At 38.9% G+C, this 20477-nt stretch overlaps 1 protein-coding gene across 1 annotated transcript in view; it reads right to left on the reverse strand.

Moving 5' to 3' along the window:
* Positions 1–2683: 2683 nt before the first annotated feature.
* Positions 2684–20477, reverse strand: part of LAPTM4B (lysosomal protein transmembrane 4 beta) — a 67849-nt gene continuing 50055 nt past the window's right edge. Inside the window, exons 5-7 of the mRNA XM_063451218.1 lie at positions 15079–15177; positions 10756–10851; positions 2684–4699 (exon numbers count right to left, since the gene is read on the reverse strand). Of these exons, the coding sequence (XP_063307288.1) occupies positions 4625–4699; positions 10756–10851; positions 15079–15177 (270 nt within the window). The 3' untranslated portion in view covers positions 2684–4624. The remainder of the gene's footprint in view (positions 4700–10755; positions 10852–15078; positions 15178–20477) is intronic.

Here is a 20477-nt window from a genome sequence, read left to right on the forward strand (position 1 = left end):
AGGAATTTGAAAACGTTAGATATCCTTGTTAAGACCTGCAGGGGAGATGTTACTGCGGTCCCTCGTTCCTTTTCCAGCTGCTGAGTATAAGTGACCATAGCTCCAGCAGGGGGTAGAGATGAATACAGCTTCACGACAATCCTTCCCAGTAGTTAGAGTATCCTTTCCCCAAACATGAGCCAAGACTTCATGAAGGGTGTAACAGAACTAAAGCTTTATTGAAACAGGCTGGCTTTTATGGGGGTCCTCATGCAAGAGGACCTCCCAAAACAAACAAACATATTACCAATCACTGTACAGTATTTTCTTACTACACGCCCCTTCCTCTGCCTGGAAGATAGTGAGATAAGTTAAAGGTTAAATCAATTATCTCCAGGCAGAGGGCACACATTTTACCCAAACATTGGAACACCCCTTTCCCCACAAGGTATCCCCACAAAATACATATCCCCTGATAGCCCCGATCTGGGAGGCAAACATATCCAAATTTCACCCAGATCGGTTCAGAGGTTCTTAAAAAGTGTGGAAGTCTTAGTTTACCGACCACACACGAGGCTCCTGCCCAAAACAGTTCCACGAATTCAGTGTGTGGGGTCGGTCAATTGGGGAAAAGGGCGAAAACTGTCAAAAGTCCCGAAAATACCCTCCTGGCTCATAGGAGCGATTGTTCCCCTGGTCCATACGGATATAACTACCGAATGCCGCTCTTCTGGGTGTTCGGCAAGTGGGAGAACCGGCCGTCCGGTAGTTTTCAGCGGTACTTCGCACGGTCGAGTGTCCGATTTTAGTTCCAGACACTCGACGACCAAGTCCCGCTGACTCGCCTCGTGCGGACAAGATGGCCGCCGTTTTCTTTTCCTCGTGGCGTGCGGCTATACAAACAACGGCCACCCAGGGAACACTTAATTGTCGGTGCTCAGATCACAACAAGCAAGGAGGGAGGTCGTGGTTTGGTGATGCAGACTGCCGAACGGATAAGCTACTGTTGGCAGAAAAAGGGGAATTAAACACAAAACATAGAAGAAAAGGTTAGCTGAGGTCTCTTTTCTTCACAATCCTCATGCAAAACATAAGGACGTGCAAAGTAACTTCATGGAATAAAACTTTGTTAGAGTCCAGGACGCCGCTCTAGTGGTTTTCTGGAAGACAGCCACTAATGTTGTCTTAACCATGGCAGTGTTAATGGGACAAGGGTACTTCACCCAGATCACATTAATGAGATGAAGTGGTTGTTTTAACGGCTATAATTTCAAGAAACAGACAGTTTGGCACTTCTGCATCCTTCAATTCTATTGTTTTCCCAAATTTCACTGTTATTTTCTATATAATGTTCTATTCTGTGTTTTCTATATACATACAATTCAGGGTCTATAAAGGTCTCCAGAAGTCTGAGATTGCATTATTTACTTTGAACGTGGACTTTACCATTGTGTTCATTTTATATTATTTATTTTTTTATTTTATTTTTTTCCTTATTTTTCAATGATGCTTTGTTCTACAGCAGCTACAAAATAAAACACATAATGTATTTTGTCCTATACATTTGCAAGCGGTTTGTCTGTGAATGTATTGCTTACTTTAGCTACCATTTTTATTATGTTAATTAGAATGGTTTAACTTACAGCTCTTACATGTATTGCGGCTGTCTGTACTGGGTCTATTATAGTTTATTTGGTAGTATTTTTGACAAGCACGGCGTTATATAATCAGTGACGATCAGCTCACAGATTCCACGCACAAAACAATAATTATTTTACAGTTTAACAGAAAGACACTTAAAACACTTCAAAAGTAAGTGAAATTGTTTTATTGTGGCTAAATGTATTTGATGTAACACATCCAAAAACCAAATCCAAAAAATAATAGATTTTGAACTGAGCTGATGATGAATAATGCCAACTAAAACTCAACATACATCATAAGACCAATTTCTAAAGGCTGGTATCCCAAGGGTCAGCACATATCATTATATGCCATGGGTATTTTCAATGCTCAAACTATGTATCATTGTTTAGTACAATATGTTAGATAATGTCACTTAGTTACCTATCCACAATGGTGGATTGAAAGTACATAGCGTAGGGTATAGCTTTCCTTGACACTACAGGTTGTATATAATAATATGCCCTATTTCTCTGATATCTAAGTAGTTAAACTTTTATTTTATTTTAAAATACCAGATAATACCAATTATAATGCAAATTCATATTTACAAAATGCATAAAATCCATGCATTATACTATAGGTTTAATTTTTGTAATTTACCATAGGTGGGTAAATCAGTTTGTAAACCCCTTGACTAATGATAAGCTTAGAAACTAAAACCAAATTTAGTAAAATAACACAGTCAATATAAAGAAATCATCCCACCTACTCAATTAGATTGCACGCTATATAAGCAAGGAAAACAAAATGCCTGTTGTAATCCATGTAAACTGATGTGCAGGATAACAAAAATATAGAAGTATTTACATATATATCCTTTGTCTCAATAAATGTATATATATACTAGTAGAATTATTCATTGTAGAAATAATTGATTCAGGAATTATTAAAGGAACACTACAGTGTTAGGAATAAAAATGTGTTATATTAATGCTATAGTGCCCTTGTCATTGTTTAAGTGAGTTGACCCCTGCTACCAGGGTTAAAAAGGTGAGTTTAACTTGTTTCCCCCCCCCCCCCCCCTGCAGTGGTGGTCTTTGGTCTTTAGCTCCACCTCTTTGGCTGAGATTATCGAGATCGGTGATGTCAGCCAATCCAAATAATTCCCATAGGAAAGCATTGGGAGACTAAAGTGCATTTGCATAAAGCACTGTGTTTAGCCAATCAGATGATCTCCCTGAGACAATCTGATAGACATAGTTGAGTTTTACTGGAAGCGCCTCTAGTGACCGTCAGTATGAAAGCCACTAGAGGAAGCTTAACCCTACAATGAAAATATTGCCATTACTGCAAAACAGTAATGGCACCCAGACAGCTTCATTGAGATTAAGGGGTCTGTGTGCCTATAGAGTCTCTATAATTTTACGCTAAAATGACGACATATGAAAAAAAAAATCTTTAACTGTATTTTTCCATCTAAAATTTGCAATTCCCTGATCAATTACCCACAACGCTTGGCTTAGTAAAATACACAATGTGGTCCCAAGCTAAACCATTTTATGATCAGATTGTATGTTACCGCTAATAATATACAGATAGCAAAAATGGCTGACATTATTAGTCTAAATATTTTACCACAGTGCTTCAATTCATTAATTTTAGTGAGTGATATGCTGAAAATCTGTAATTTCTGATAACCTAAAGCACCAATAACCAACAGGCTGGCTCACTTTGAATTCTCACTTTACTGAATAACTCTTCATTCTTTTACAAATTGTTTCACTGTAGCAGGTATAACAAGGCTGGGTATATATGTTTATATTCAATGACTATATTTATGTAATTTATTCTATTTACTTTGGCCGAGCACTAAGTAAACGTAATCAATTGTTGATATTTTAAAATGCACATCATTTTCGATTTATATGTCACATATATATTATTATCTTATATATGTCTGCGTAATTACGGTTACATATACGGTAATATATTTTGTATGTTCATTTTGATGCATGCAGTTAGCACATTTTGCAGATCTTATCAAATAGTAAATACTTTGCTACAGCTATGTATAATTCAGGATCTAATATTTAGAAAGAATACTTAAAAGGAACATAAACACATAACACCAAGGATGGTAGTAAAATGGAAAGTTTTTATATCTAGTTACTGTACAATATGCATAGAAATTCAATACTGCATTCTCCTGTTACAAAAGCGATGGTAGCCGTTAATAGCTGGTCTTAGATATTATTGCTAGCAGGTATTATAAGATGGCACAAACACTTAGCAAATACAATAAGGTGAAGTCAAGCAAGATTCATTGGGTGAACTGCACTAACACACATATAGGGTTAATTCCAAACCCAGGATTTGGTCCTAGAGTTGCAAATTGTAAGTCTAAATATCCAATCTGAAAGAAAAATCTCCAATTTATTTTTTTTCCAGCCTGGCTATCTTAGACCATGATTTGCAATTCCCTGGTCAATTCCTAACAATCTCAGTTTTGTAAATAACCCTATTGAATAGCAACTCTAATCAATGTGTAGGTTATGTAAAAAGGGCAATCTGGGGCTAAACTCTAAACGTGAAGCAATCACCCTGGGAACCAATTTTCCTGCTGATTGATTCATTTTTGGACTTGTGCCCCAGACTTCTTTTTGTAGAAACCCTATCATACCAGGGACGTGCAAGCCCCGTTTCTCTATCTTCGGCTGGGCCACAATCCCTCCCACTATCCTAAGCCAAAAAGTGCTGACTACGGATGATGGGAGTTGTAATCAAGCAGTTGAAGAAACGCAGCTTGCCCAAGCTTGGCGATATAATCACACATTGTTGGATTGAGTTGCCCAGACCATCAGTGAAGATTAATGCAAGTTATAATGTATTCATTGACAAGATATTTGGTAGTGCTGCTGCTTCAGTAAGGTATAACAAATGAAATGTAGTATTTTCCCAGGGTCATGTACAAAGCTGCTGTTTGAAGACTCGTTGCTATTAAGGAGTATGACTTTCTTCTTTAAGCTGAGACGTAAGGTGGTGGAGGTTCTTTAGCGGCAGCACTTGCACTGTCTTCGTAATGAGGTAACAGAACCTAAATGGAGGCAGACAACACAAGCAGAAAGTAACGTTAATACGTTTGAAGATAGCAAGTATAGGAAGCAAAGAACAAATAACAAATGTGCTACACACACACACACACACACACACACATATAGTTCAAGGGAAAGTTTAGGTACCATAACAACATCATCTAAATGAAGATGTTATGGCACGAGGAGGCACTCTTACATCAAGATGTTAAACCGTTCTTGCGGTAGGAGCCTCCAATGCCGATTTCAACTCCCCCCAGGTGACATCCGGCTTCTGAAATGTCAGTTTCAGGAAGTACGGAGTGCCGCAGGGCAGGGGTGCCACTGATTGGCTGAGAGCGGTCAGCTGACACTCTCAGCCAATCAGTGACTCCCTATTCACAAAATTGGCTTGGAAAGATACTTACCTTTTCCAAGCCAGGCAAAATAACTTTTCCGTCCTTCCATCCCTTCATCCTCCTTCCCACTTCCTCCCCTGAACTGGCGAATCGGTAAAACCACAGGCTACTCTATTGACGAGGCATGGAAGACCAATGCTGGGAACTTCGCCTGGCGTTGTATTAAGGTAAGTAAGAAACCTCTGTTTAGATGTTTTTACAGAGGGTTTCACCTAATAAGTATGCTAATGCATAATAAAACTTGTAATAAAATAGCTTTCTTACAAAAAAGTTGTGTGTTTTTTTTAATTTCAAATAATTATTGTTTTAGACTACGGTGGTCCAATCCTAATAAATTAGCAGACAAATTACAGCATTACAAATGTTTCAGGTGATGCCCACGGGCATTCTACATTGATATCTCCTGAGATGCTTGTAATTCTGAATGTCCTTCATTACATTTCAGTAGCACTGTTGCGCTTGTTTTTGTTGCGATTATTTCTTGTCTTTTATGCTCACGTTTTTACCACTATTTGAGAGCAGAGAGAAGTGATTTTTGTCTCTTTAGGTATGCAGTATCCAAACATCAGTCTCCTTTTACCTTATATATTAAGAAAAGAAACAAGTATGGAAACTCCTCGTTCTCGCCATCCCTCTTCATACATTAAAGGGACACTACAAGCACCATAACTACTACAGCCTACAGTGCTCCGTTTTGTGTGAAGACAGCCAGGCGTGGATTCTCGTGCCGGGCGGACACAAACTTTCTTTGGGTGGACCTTGCCCCTTAACAGCAGGTACCATTCATTTTGGGTATCGCCAGTGATACAAGTGGCGTCACTGACATGCCCTCTTAAGCCTGCACTCTAACTATCCTGGTTTCATACCTCCCTATATTGATAGGTATGTGATGACCACGTATTGATGCTAAAACATGTATAATATAGGCATGAATAGTAATTCAATAATTTATTTGGGGGAAGGAGGTATTATTTTATCTTGATTTATGTAATTAAATGTTGTGTTACTCTTCAAAAAAAATGTTTCACTCATTAAAAACAAAAATTCCATTTTATAATGTGCAGGCTTTAGAGAAACCTTGTATTTAAATCACTATAATTTAGCCTTTATTTTTATGTATTCCTTATTAAATAAATAAGGTTATACATCAAGCTGCGCTTTTTCCTACACACCTTGCTTATATTTCATGCCAGGATGAGAATATAAAATAAGTCTTTTTTTTCTCTTTCATGAAATTGCATTTTTTCTTATTTCTTAAGAACACAAGTATCATTCTATCTCACTAACTAGAACACTGTAGGGGAGATTTTTCACAGTGTGGTGTTGTCTGCGGGCTGGTAATATGTTTTCATCATTTAAGAAGCAGTTTATGTCCTTGAATGCTCTTGGATGCTACAGACATCACTAGCTGGAATAGAAGTTAGGGAAGGAGACCGAACACCGCAAGGACAATGCGTAACTGCAGTTGTCTATTTTCATAAGGAGTCACCGATTCAGAGTACGAGACATTGCAGGGTAGTGTTACCAACTATCTACACAACATCTCAAAACACAGAGCTCAGCTTAGATAGGTTTTGATTTAAAGAAACAGTTAACCTTTTTATAATTCTGTAACATTGAATGTTTGATTGGGAGTAAGGAAATAAAAGGAAACAAAGAACAATACCTAATGAAAATGTAATCATTCCCACTCTCACAAACAAAAACCTCAAAAAACTAGTTATCAGACCCAGTAGCACTAAGCTTAAGTGTAGAAGCCACTAAACAATCCATTAATGGTATCACTTTGAACTCCAGCATCAGTTGAGTGGAAGTGGGGTGCGATACGGATTTCCAGTAAAAAGGGATCAGTCAACACTTGCACAGTTTTAACAAAGTGGTTAGCAAGAGACTTTTTATATTTAACCCCTTAAGGACACATGACATGTGTGACATGTCATGATTCCCTTTTATTCCAGAAGTTTGGTCCTTAAGGGGTTAAAGGAACACTATAGTCACCTAAATTACTTTAGCTAAATAAAGCAGTTTTAGTGTATAGATCATTCCCCTGCAATTTCACTGCTCAATTCACTGTCATTTAGGAGTTAAATCACTTTGTTTCTGTTTATGCAGCCCTAGCCACACCTCCCCTGGCTATGATTGACAGAGCCTGCATGAAAAAAACAACTGGTTTCACTTTCAAACAGATGTAATTTACCTTAAATAATTGTATCTCAATCTCTAAATTGAACTTTAATCATATACAGGAGGCTCTTGCAGGGTCTAGCAAGCTATTAACACAGCAGGGGATAAGAAAATCTTAATTAAACAGAACTTGCAATAAAGAAAGCCTAAATAGGGCTCTCTTTACAGGAATTGTTTATGGAAGGCTGTGCAAGTCACATGCAGGGAGGTGTGACTAGGGTTCATAAACAAAGGGATTTAACTCCTAAATGGCAGAGGATTGAGCAGTGAGGCTGCAGGGGCATGTTCTATACACCAAAACTGCTTCATTAAGCTGAAGTTGTTCAGGTGACTATAGTGTCCCTTTAAAGATAAGAATCTGGGTGTGGTGAGGCTGGATTGCTGGGGTGGAGGTTGTGCTAAACTGAACTGCTCAAAATAGGGCATGGGTCTATGCAGGTTAGTATATTTATTAGGTCTCTTAGGGAATTTGCAGTCGTTAACTTGTCTTTTCCACTTTACACCAAGTTGAAGCAGCTTGTTAATTACCAACAATCGTTTTAAACATTACTGTTTTTTGGTGACTGACTGTGAAAGGTTCAGTTACAAGGCCAATATTGGAATGTTGCAGGGCTAAAGAGACACAAGGCACCAATACAGCTTTAAAACATTTTGAGGTTATGCTCAAATATTTATACCTTTTGCATCATTTTTTTTTTAGCCTCTTTAGCCCAAAAGACTTCCTTATCAAATGCATGTACACCGCTCAGCAACTGACAGCACTGAGACATATGAACTACAAAACAACCTGCATCAGAAAGAGAGGACACCCAGGAAGACACATAGTAAGGATATCAATACCTGCTTATAGTTTCTCAGACGGCCTGCAACCAGGTTGTAAATTAAAAGCAGCTCATTCAGTGCTGTTGGGGCCGAGACTGTGTACATACATTTGATAAGGAAGTCTTCCTAGCATGAGGGGGAGTGGCTAAGGAGGTAGGCTTATGGTGCAGAATTCTGTAAAACATTTTTTTTTGTGCTAAACCTATAAAGCTTTAAACATGCAAAAAAAAAAAAAAGCAGCATATTAATGAGGCCAAAATCCATCAAATGCATTAAAGTTGTATTGATGCCTGGTGGGTCCCTTTATCTGTAGTCAAAGAAATATATCACTCAACCGATAATCTATTTGTTGCACTTAAGGCCTTTATAGCAGCCGTGTAATAATTGGAAGAGACATGCAACCCGGTGACCTTAGTCTAATCAAGGAGACTAAGACATCTGTGTCACCAAGAAGGAGGCTGTGTGATCTCTGCACTATAATCAAACATATGCTTACTAAAGAGAGGTGTTTACAATTTTTGTGCCATTAGGCATAGCATACAAAAAGTGAAGGAATGTAGATACTTTAAAAATGTACAGTTTAAAACCCGTTCTGCTTCATAAATAGAATCTCTGACCAACTCCCCATGCACCCATCAGCTTTAGAAAATCAATTTTAATAAGCACTTTTTCTTGTTATATTGTATAGACTGTTTCTCTGTAATTCTTCAATCTCCATCTCCCATAATGAAATTAAATTTAGGCTCTAAAAAATATAATCCTTTTTTATCATCCCGGTTCTCTTTAAAATAGTCTAAACTGTTCAAAAATCAATGCCAATCCGAATATGCATGAAAATATAGAAAACAAAAAATAAACGCTAATTCATAAATTGACGATACAGATGTCAGCTCTTGTTTTCTATTCGCATATATACTAGTTAGGTTTATTTACTAAACAATGAATTGTCTGTGGATTATTTTATTTAAGAATAAATAATCAAGTTGGTAATATAATTTTGTTCTATATTTAACATTATTTTTTTTCGACTACAACAAATCACGTTTTAGTAATTGAAAGCCTACTGAACTTATAACCAAAGTGTATTTGAGCATTATTTAATGAATCAGAATGATCGGGTTTTGAGAGTGTTCACTTTCTATTTTAATTGCTGCTAATTTTTTGTGACGGCTGTGGTGTCTGTGTAATGCAGAAAACTATTTTCACCATATCCCTGTGTTGTGATTGCGCACTGAAGTTATTCTGACAGTGACAAATGGTTAGGAACACAAACACTGTGTGTGAGAGTAATTCGGCAAACATTTAGCAGATGGTGATAATTGCTTCAAATCATACCGGCATTTAGCATTTGGGTGACACTTTTCAGCACTTTAGGGACATATCAACAAAATGGAAATTGTATTTATCACATTTGCATTTAATGTAAACAAGATACTTGTACATTTACGGTGTGCAACTATAGTTAGAGAGAGAGAGAGAGAGAGAGAGAGAGAGAAACTAACTTAAGAGTCATATAGACACACGCTCCAACTTTGGCAAGTGCGAAGCCAGGGCAGAAGGGTTTGGGGCCATCTAGAGAGCCTGCCAGTGGCACAAATTGCATCATGGACGCGATCCCTCACTCGCCCTTCCATTCCTGCCACTAAAGTTATGCAATATGTTTATTATGTGAAATCAACCAGCAGATTTATTTATTCATATATTTCATATATATATTTATCAGTATTTTTTTTAAACGAATGGTTCCAGGAGCCATTCTGCTTTTTTTGCTGGGACAAAAAGCCAAATAAGTGGAACCGTTGGCATCTATGCATAATGTAACACTTAAAAATCACCTGTCAATGCAAATGTGACTTGGGGACACTGTATATGGAATAACATCTCGTCTATACATTATGCTAGCCAAATAACAAGTGTTAAAGGGACAGTATAGGCACCGAACTCTGATTTTAGCAATCATTGCAAAATTCAATAAATATTGAACTGTACTTCTGTTCACATAGAGTGATGTCTCTTATATTAAATGGACACTATAGGCACCAAAACAACTTTAGCTAAATGAAGCAGTTTTGGTTTAGAGATCATGCCCCTGAAGTCTCACTACTCAGTTCTCTGCCATTTAGGAGTTAAATTACTTTGTTTGTTTAGACAAGTCACACCCTACCTGCATGTCACTCACACAGCCTTCCTAAACACTTCTGTAGCGAGATCTAATGTTCAAACTTCCTTTAATGCACAATCTATTTAATTTTAATTTCTTATCTCTTGTCCTGTTTGTGATTAAAGTTCAATTTACAGAGCAGAAGATAGAAACATCTAAGGCAAGTTAACATCGGATTAAAAATGAAACCTTTTTTTCATGCAGGCTCTGTGAGTCAGAGGCAGGGGAGGTGTGACTAGGGTTGCATGAACAGAAATCAAAAGTAATGTACTCCTAAATGGCAGAGAATTGAGCAGTGAAACTTCAAAGGCATAATCTACAAACCAAAACTACTTAATTAAGCTAAAGTTGTTTTGGTGACTATAATGTCCCTCTAAGCTAACATTATTGTTATGCCTACAGTTTTCCATGAACACCTGCCAATAATTTAAAAAAACCAAAAACATATTTGGCATGGATTTAACAAATGAATAAAAAAAAACTGTATACTCACTGCAGTATCGTTAGTAGTTACATAGACCAGCACATCTGAAGAGTTTCTGTTGTTGATGTAACGATAGCAGTTCCACACGCAGCTAATCAGGTAAGCCTGGATAGAAACAAACAGATCTGATTGCTCCATCCAAAGGACAAATTAGCTTAACACATGGCAATTTAAAAATGGCATGCTCACACAAGACACTACACCAAATGTCCCTTCACTCTTCCCGTAAGAAGAATTACATTAAATACACCATCATTCTAGGCCACACACTTTTACATGAATTTTGGCCTTAAACTAATCTCCTCTGGCAGGCCCTTCCTTTAGGAAGTGTATTAATCTGACATTATTTTTCTTGTGGAACATCTGTAATATTTGGAAAATCAAGTTAATGGTTTATTTGATTTGTGAAATTAAAGGCAATATATTTAGCCAATTGCAAATTTCTATTTAAAAAAAAAAAAAAAAAAATCACAACAAACAAATTCTACTTAACCCTTTCAGTGAGAGAGTTGATCATCAATTTTTATTTTAGATGCTGCACTAATTGTAGAGCTGAAATGTTGAAATTTGGATGGATGATATAGAAAGACGAAATAGCCCATTGTTAAAAGGATTGATGGCTCTTTAGCTTTGAATACATTTTATATAAAATATGTGTATTTTATTTTCATGCAAGAATGAATACTTCTCCTTCCCAGTTTATTTATTTATTATGTTTGCCAGGATTCTCAAGGGCCTTTGAATGTTTCAGAGAAATATTTCCTAATATTCTGCACATCCTCGTAGGTCATACTGTTGTTTTCATCCTTTTGAACCAAAACCAATAATATATATATATATTTAAATGTACTGAAGAACAGATTTCTATCTTAACATCTGTAGTAATGCCTACTGATGTAAAAAAAGGGTCAGATTTTGGTTCTTGTCTACCCAGGTACTGTTTACCCTAGTCTGCACTAGGAACATTGTCTATCATCTGAATAATTATGTGAGTGAGACTGGCTTGGAACAGTCTGTGCGTGAGATCAGCAGTTTTGGTATATGTCTTGCGTGTATCATGACACTTACCTGTCCAAGAGCGCCCGCGGCGTCTGTCTCCATCTTACCGCTCATGCGCGCTCACCTCACTCTGATGTCAGCGGTCGGTGCCAGTCTCCGCTTGGGCACCCCGCATAAAGGGCATGTGGAGAGGATCGGGAACGGAGGCTTGGAGGGACAGAGAGGAGGGACTGTGGCATAGCCAATATGGCGCCAAGTCCCAGCTCATCATTTATAGCCACTGGAGGGCTCTGCCTACAGGGTGTGTATAATCACCCAAGCACTGCAATTGGTCAGTGTGTGGATGTTATGCACTGCAATTAGTCAATGTGTGGATGTTATGGTGTTGCCCAGTATCCTAGAGTCATGGTTCCGGTTTCTGATGCTGGTTCCGGATCCTTGTTCCTAATTCTTGGCTTTCAGTAAACTTCCCGGCTTCTGACCTTTGGTTTTGAACCCGACCATGCTTTTTGTCTCCGATCTTGACCTCTGGCATCCTGTTTCCAATTCATGGATTTCCTGGCTTCTGACCTTCGACTTGACTGTTGACTTGGCTCCTTTGCTGCTAACCCTTACCATTGGACTGCCTGACACCGCTTCCTGTCTGCTCCTTTCTGGCTACATTGCTTGCTCTGTAAATAAAGGACCCATGTCCTCATATATCTCCCTTGTCCCTGTATCACTCACAGGCACCTAGGAAGGTCATGTTTGCAAAGGGTTGCCATTCCACTGCAACTGAGTTTCTCTCAAAACAAACCAACCAGTAGGTTGTCACAATGCTTCCCCTGATATTGATCAACTCACCTCTAATAAAGGCTTCCATTCTGTAACTGTTTATATCATATGTTCCCCATGAAAGCTATCAATCCATTCAGTTCACTGTGTGTGTGTTACAATTTTCTACTTTAGAGGGATACTATAGGCATCAAAACAACTTTAGCTTAATGACGTTGTTTTAGTGTATAGATCATGCCCCTGCAGGCTCACTGCTGATTTATCTGCCATTTAGGAGCTAATTCACTATTGTTTCTGTTTATGCAGGTCAGTCACAACTTCCCTGGCTGTGACTGACACAGTCTTCATAAAAAAAATTGTTTCATTTTTTAATCAGACTTTAACTTGCTTTATAAGTTTTCATCTCCTGCTCTGTAAATTGTACTTTAAATCACACACACTACGCTCCTGCAAGGTCTGAAGAGCTACTAAGGTAAGCTACAGTGCAGGGGATAAAAAAAAAATCAAAATTAAACAGAGTGTGCAATAAATGAAGTTCAAACATTAGATCTCATTTTACATGAAGTGCATAAACAAACTGATTAAACTCCTATACGACCGAGACTTGAGCAGTGAGACTGCAGGGGCATGATCTATACACCAAAACTACTTCAGTAAGCTAAAGTTGTTTTGGTGACTAATTGTGTTAAAGCTCTAGGTTAGCAGATGTTAAGACATTTTCGGCCAATAGTTCTTGATGAGTGAAGATATTTTCCTTCTCCTTATAAATATTAAGGCCAAGTCTGAGTTACAATGTAACTTTTGGAAGATGAAGACACTCAAGCTATTGGCTTCTTTATGGTAATTTTGAGATGTATGAAGACAAGGACCAGGCACATTTGCAAAATATTTCCTGTAATTTCAAAGTATTTTAAGAATCAAGTTTACCGTGTTTCTGCAATTGGCATTGAATAACCAGAAGTATTTTCCAAAATGTCTATCATCCATAGATAAAAAAGCTATCTCTCATAAAGCTATGAAAAATACCACTATTATGTTTTCACAAAAGTTAATGTTGATAAATGTTTTCCTTTTTTCCTTGCACTTATTTTTTTTAGACTTTTCATTAGCTCCAAACTAGCCTCAATAAATATATATTTTGGAATATTGCCTTTTATTTGAGCATTTTCCCATTTTGGCCTAGATTTAATACTTTTGGATACGTTTTTTTCAAATGATTTAATGTTTTTGCATAAACGTTTAAAATGATTTATTATCATGAAAAAATCTTTTAATATTTTGCTATTTTTTTTTTTGAGATTTCAATATTTAAAAAAATATATATTTTTACACGTTTATCCAAAAATATTACATTTTTTTTTTTCATTGAAAGCGTATTAAAAAATATTAAATTAAAGTCTTTGTAGTATATCAAATTATTATGGACATGATACTGAATGACTTGGAGTACATAAAGTTAACTTGTGCCATCAAAGATTATGCAGAAAGTGGAAACAAATGATTGGGAACATGTAGGGATTAAGAAGGCTGAATCATATTCTGCTTTTGTATGAATCCAAGAGGAACTTGTCTGCATTACATTCTATTTTTTTTATCTTAGTCATCAGCTGGCAAACAAGGTGCTGCGTTAAAACAGTGGTATTTTCACAAAATAATACATTTCAAAGATTTCACAACTAACTAAATCTCTCAATGACAATACCCAGGGCATCATCTAAGCCTTAGAACCATAGAGATTTTGTCCCCTGATATCTGGTGATTGGTTATAAGGGGACAGGAAACAATATCTTGCAATGACGCAGATGTCTCAAGTTCAAACCATAAGAAACAATGGACGCTGGGCTACAATGTCCTACCCTGTTGCACTCAATTACTATGGCGGAGATACTGACAGATAGAAGACTTCTGTGCGGCCCTAGAGGCCAGAACTGGCTGCCTGACTTTACACACAAGAAACTCTCCACTTTTTTTTTTTAATGAGTTGGAACATATGTACATTCATATGCTTTATTGTATTATCCTTAAAAGTCATAGATTTAAGCTTTTCAAAACTATTTAATATTTTTAAGTAAACCTTTACAATTATTATTTTTTCTGAATATTAAAATATAAAAAATATATCACATCACATATCAAAATATATATTAATAATATCAAGATATTACATTATTTGAAAAGCTCATCCAAAACTATAATATCAGGACCTTAGTTAAGATCTAGATAAATCCACTTACATGTTGTGACCTTTAAAGTCACCATTGGCAAACGGGATGAGTGATAATCATACAAAGGCCATAAGTTAGAAAATAAAATGATGGTGTGGACAAACTTGGTTACTAATCGGGAAATATGAAATTGTAAACAAGTATTATACAATCCATTTATTTGAGAAGTTTCTTTTTTTTGTCTAAAAGTGATTAAAAAAATAACTCATTCACTTTATCATCTAAAGGTTTCTGCAATACAAAGGAAAACGTTCTCTCTGTATATATGCTAAAATCAAAGAACCATTTGCAAAATGAAGCATGTTAAAGTAAGTCATTAATTCAAAGTACTTACCTTAAAAGCCAGGATGACACTAATGAAGAAAAGTATCATCACAACAAGACATGTTGGATTCAACGACATGATCTCTTCTTTGTAAGGGAAATTGGACGGCTGAAGAGAAGAGAAAAATAAACTTATTGTTACAAAGGTTTATTTATGACAATTCGGAATTATAAATTGCATGTGTCAGCGAGACACTGCTTCACTAATGCCCCCCTACTCGATAAGCTGAATGCTAATAGTGAGCGCAGATCTTCAGAAAAGATCATTATATTAAGAGCCAACAATGAGGTAGGTATACTGACAACTAGAAGATGCAAAAATACTGACCCCCTAGTTAAAAGGTTGCTCCATCCATCGTTACCATTATAGCCTACTGCAGTGGTTACATAGTCACATAGCTGAAAAGAGACTTGCATCCATCAACTTCAGCCTTCCTCACATATGTTTTTGGTGTTGATACAAAAGAACGCAAAAAACCCAGTCTGAAGCACTTCCAATTTTGCAACAAACTAGGAAAAAATTCCTTCTTGACCCCAAAATAACAGTCAGATGTCTCCTTGGATCAAGCAGCTATTACCCCACTAATTAGAAATTATATCCCTGTATGTCATGTTTTTGCGAGTATTGGTAGGAGTACTTTGGTGCCATTCCCTGGCAATGGAATTGGGCAAATAATTTTACAACTGTTTGCCCTCTTACCTGATTCTGATATTAGGCATTAGTCAGAATTTACATTAGCCAGCCTTGAACTCTTGTTCCAGGATGGCTAATGACGCGCCAATGACGCTACTGGAGGTGGGGGTACACCTCTGGCTGCAGACGGTTAAAACCGAATATGTTCAGCTTTTCTTAGTGAAACGTTGCACATAGAGATTCCAGGCACCATGACCACTACAAATCACTGGAGTAACCAATTAATGTTGACCCTTTTGGAAACTGTAAGTATGTCAATAGAACAATGCATTTTTAAATTCATCACTGTATCAACGTCACCAAGACACTACAATCCTAATGCTGGCAGCCAACCACTAGTGAAAAGTTCACAGTATGGAATAAATTGAATTGCCACCTATTTCCATACCAGGAAAGATTTTATTCGTTAATTGCGTCAGCATCCACTTTGGGTTATTGCGATCTCTAAATCTACACATGCATCAATACATTTTTTACGGCAGAGGTTTATATGCATATAAACGTTCATGTTAAAGTAGCAAAACAAGCAGAAACCCTCCAAAAATTTAAATTCCCTTTAATCTTGATTTATACATAAAACAATTTGTACAGATGCTACTACAGATAAAACTGTTTAAATGACAAATAGCCTGTGCCACTCAAACGTGCATTTACTATATTTATTCCAATCTATATATGCAGAGAACACGCATATTTACATCCAAAGCTGCTTGTGCAGAACATTCATTTCAAACGATAAACGTCTGATTTAAATAAACGTAAAACATCTTGAAGTGATTATGAAAAGCAAGTGATTGCAATGCATCGATCTCGTGAAATGTCAGTATCCAGGGGATCTCTCAAGCATTAAACAGCTGAGCAGACAATATGTAAGCAGGCAGCAACCCTAACGAAGGGAACCCCTCCAACCCTTCAACAAATCAAAAAAGCAATAAAAGAAAATGGGGTAGGGCTGCGCCAGTAGAGATAAATTGTCCCAAATAAAAATCTCACTAGGGCAGCGGTAGAAGGTCAGAGGTACTTGATAGAGTGTAACTTGATAGATTCTTCTACAGGAATAGGCACGTTGAAATGTCTCAAGGTATTCGTATATATATGGAGACAAAAGGAGAGACAAGGGCAACCAATAGTGCAATAAGTCTGAATCCAAGATAAAATATAATGAAAAGTGACAATGATTGAGATGTTATTTTGTTATACGATGTCTAGATCTTATTTTTTTAGGTGATTTTGTGTGCACCATTTCTTCATTGAATCGTGTAAATATGATAAAAATAACAAGTTGTATTCTTGGTATAAAAGATAATAATGGTTATGCTTGTATATGCCAAAAAATGTTGCTAAAAAAAATAAAATAAAAAAAAAAAGGTAGGGGGCGTGGCCGACCGTTAGAGGAGATGGCTGCGTGTTAGCTCGGCTCCGGCAAAGCAGGCACTTAAAATAGCTGGGACACGAGCGCACGCAATCATGGGGAACCCCAAAGGACGCAAAGCCCCCACACAAGCAGCGGGAAAGTACCCGCCGAGAAACCGGGCTCGGTAACAAAGTTTTTCAAGGACTATGCCGGCCGCATGGCGGATCAAGGAGAGGCAAAGATGGCGCCAATGGCGGGAGAACACCTCTCCAATCCGCCCAGCCGCATCCGAGGCATCAGCAGCCTCAGCGGATCCAGACATCAAGGAACTGCTTAAGAATTTGCCCTCCAAGGCAGACCTCACCGCTATGCTGCAGAAACTAGAATCTTCATCAGGCAGGTAGGCCTCTGTGTCCAAGACCTAGAGGGAGATAGGGGACAAGTACAGGCCCAACTTACCACCCTCTCAGACCGCTTAGATGCCCACGACACCCAAATGTCACAGCTCCGGAGATCGCTGGATGACATTGACAATAGGGGACGCATGAACAACCTCAGGATAAAGGGCCTACCCGAAACTGAGGCTGAAAACATACAAGCATCCCTGCAAGAGTTATTCAATTTATTATTAGAAAAACCACCATCAACACCGATCCACTTTGACAGAGCGCACCGCTCACTCAGACCCAAAAGCAACAACGGAGACACCCCAAGAGATATCATATGTCGCCTACACTACTTCACAGATAAGGACCGTATACTGAAGAAGCTAAGAGACACCGAGCCGCCACTGCTGTTCCATGGGCACGAGATCCAGATTTACCAAGATCTCTCATGGCTCACTCTCCAAGCAAGGCGATACCTGAAACCGATCACAAACCAACTGCGGGCTAGAAACATCAAATATCGATGGGACTTCCCCCTAGCCCTTATTGTTACACTTAAAGGGACCAACCACATCATAGCAGAACACAGAGACGTGTCACCATTTATCAGGACACTGAAACTCACAGAGGTGCACATCATGGATTGGTACGCCATGGACCCAGTGCAGACCTATACGCGACTTCCGAGGGAACAGAGAAGACGCTCACCCCCCAAGAGGCAAAGAATGGGTTCCACGGACGACCACAGAAGGGACGACCATCCACCAGCTCAGAGGACATGAAGAAATCCCGACAAATGCTAGGTCCCCCCCAGAGACGTTATGATATCAACTCCGCACCCAACACGGAATGGACTTACCCAAACTGCGAACTACAGTTAGCTCCTAACACCCAACATCAGGCCCCGGCAGACCTGCTCCATAACCCCATTGCCTCAAGCCAAGGTGGCAGGACAGCGAGAAGTGACTCTTGGAGTATACCACCGCGGACACACTGAAAATTGAAAGAGACCTGACACTGAGACTTTATCTATTGGCCGCCCCTCACAAACCACAATGAGGCGCAAGAAAGACACCTCCTGCCAGGTCGTATGCTTATGAGTTCACGGTTTGTGTTTGAGGTATAGTGACACTTGGAGAAACAGGCTAACCAATGCTCCCCCGAACGACATGGTCGGTAGCCAAACACCACACCTCCACACGTATGCAAAGGTACACTTCAGAGGGGGATAAAACAAACAACAAATCACTATCACTTTTATAAAAAAAAAAAAAAACATTTCAGCTCTAACTCTGGGTCATAACGACACCCCCGCTCTGGAACCTAGCCCCCATTCTTCCACTGCACCACACCCCATAACGCAACACTGGAACCTATGCTCACCCCCAGCTCCAAACGATCATGACAATCGCAAGTGCCTGCTTGCCCACCGACACACGCAAGCCACACACTAGTGATACAGCACAAACACCACCGCAGCTGTACCAGCTGTACCATTACAGACACAACGCACACTGCCTTGGAGCCGGCGACGTCTGCTGATCTGCCCGTAGCGATACTTGACCTAGTGCGGGAGAGCCGCAACCGGCAACCTCACTGAGGCACCAACATATCAGACATACCAATACAAACACATATCTCAGAATTCCTGTACATAGTTACGTCCGGATTTACATACTATTCGGACAGGGGAGCCCACGCCCCCAGCTATCTCTGGCAGGGTGTAAGACCAGAGTCTTTATTTATGTTTGTTTATGTTTATGTTTATGCTTCTATCCTGAATGTTAACGGTGTAATTTCCTTTTGCAGTAAAGGTTATCTACGAGACTCCTTCATAGCCACACCACAATACGTGACTGTTGCTGCCTGCAGCCCGGACGAGGGGGATCCACCCACGACCAGTGGGAAAGAGACCACACAACAAAGTAGGTGCTCACACGAACACACCACCACACCCCCCACAAATGGCCCTTAAAGTGGCTTCTCTCAATGTTAAGGGACTTAATACCCCGAACAAACGTAGGCTACTGCTAAGAAACCTGAAATCACGCAAAATCGACAATGCCCTTATACAAGAAACCCACATTCCTAGGACAGCGTCAATAACCATGAAAGACAGATATTTCCCACAGACCCACGAAGCGAGAGCGCTACACAAACGCGCCGGAGTGGCAATATTGGTACACAAAAACTGCCCACTCCACGTAATTGAGACACTAGCTGACCCGGAGGGCCGCTACATCGCTCTAACAGGCACAATACACAGCACGAAAAAAAGAATCATTAACGTGTACGCTCCTAACATACCAGACCCAACATATTGGGACACTCTCACAACAATATTAAACGTCGGAGGGGGAGGGATAACACTAGTGGGGGGGCGACTTTAACGCTGTACCATGTCCAGCTATTGACAGGAGCTCGAAAACAGGCTCACCCAGGTCCCATGGGAGAGGTGCACAGGACAAGCTACTGCACACATTCCTCACCGACACACAACTCCTAGACACCTGGAGGCTCCAACACCCAGACACACGTGACTACACGTTCTATTCGACACCCCACGGTACATACTCAAGAATTGACCACATTTTCCTCAACGGAGTAGGGATGTCCAAACTCGTGCATGCTGACAACCCTACTGGTTGATATCTGCTTCTCAAGTGATATCCATAGAATAATTGTTTTATTTAACATATTATCAATCAATACCCCTGAGTTCTTAATTTCAGTACTGTCCATCGACAATCGACCCAATAACCATAAAAGTCCTAATGAAACCATGGCTAAAAAGTATTTAACGGACACAACCACATGAACCTCCATAGTCACTCGCTATACTAAAATAAAAAGATACTCTTAAACTTAGTTTAATCTTGTGAAAACTCAACATATTATATAACTGGCCTTGATTGTTACCGACAAGGCTATCATTATAGTCTATGGTATCTTCTGAACTATTTGGAAAGGGTAAA

Source organism: Pelobates fuscus, chromosome 4, assembly GCF_036172605.1.
Source record: "Pelobates fuscus isolate aPelFus1 chromosome 4, aPelFus1.pri, whole genome shotgun sequence".
NCBI classification, from domain to species: domain Eukaryota; kingdom Metazoa; phylum Chordata; class Amphibia; order Anura; family Pelobatidae; genus Pelobates; species Pelobates fuscus.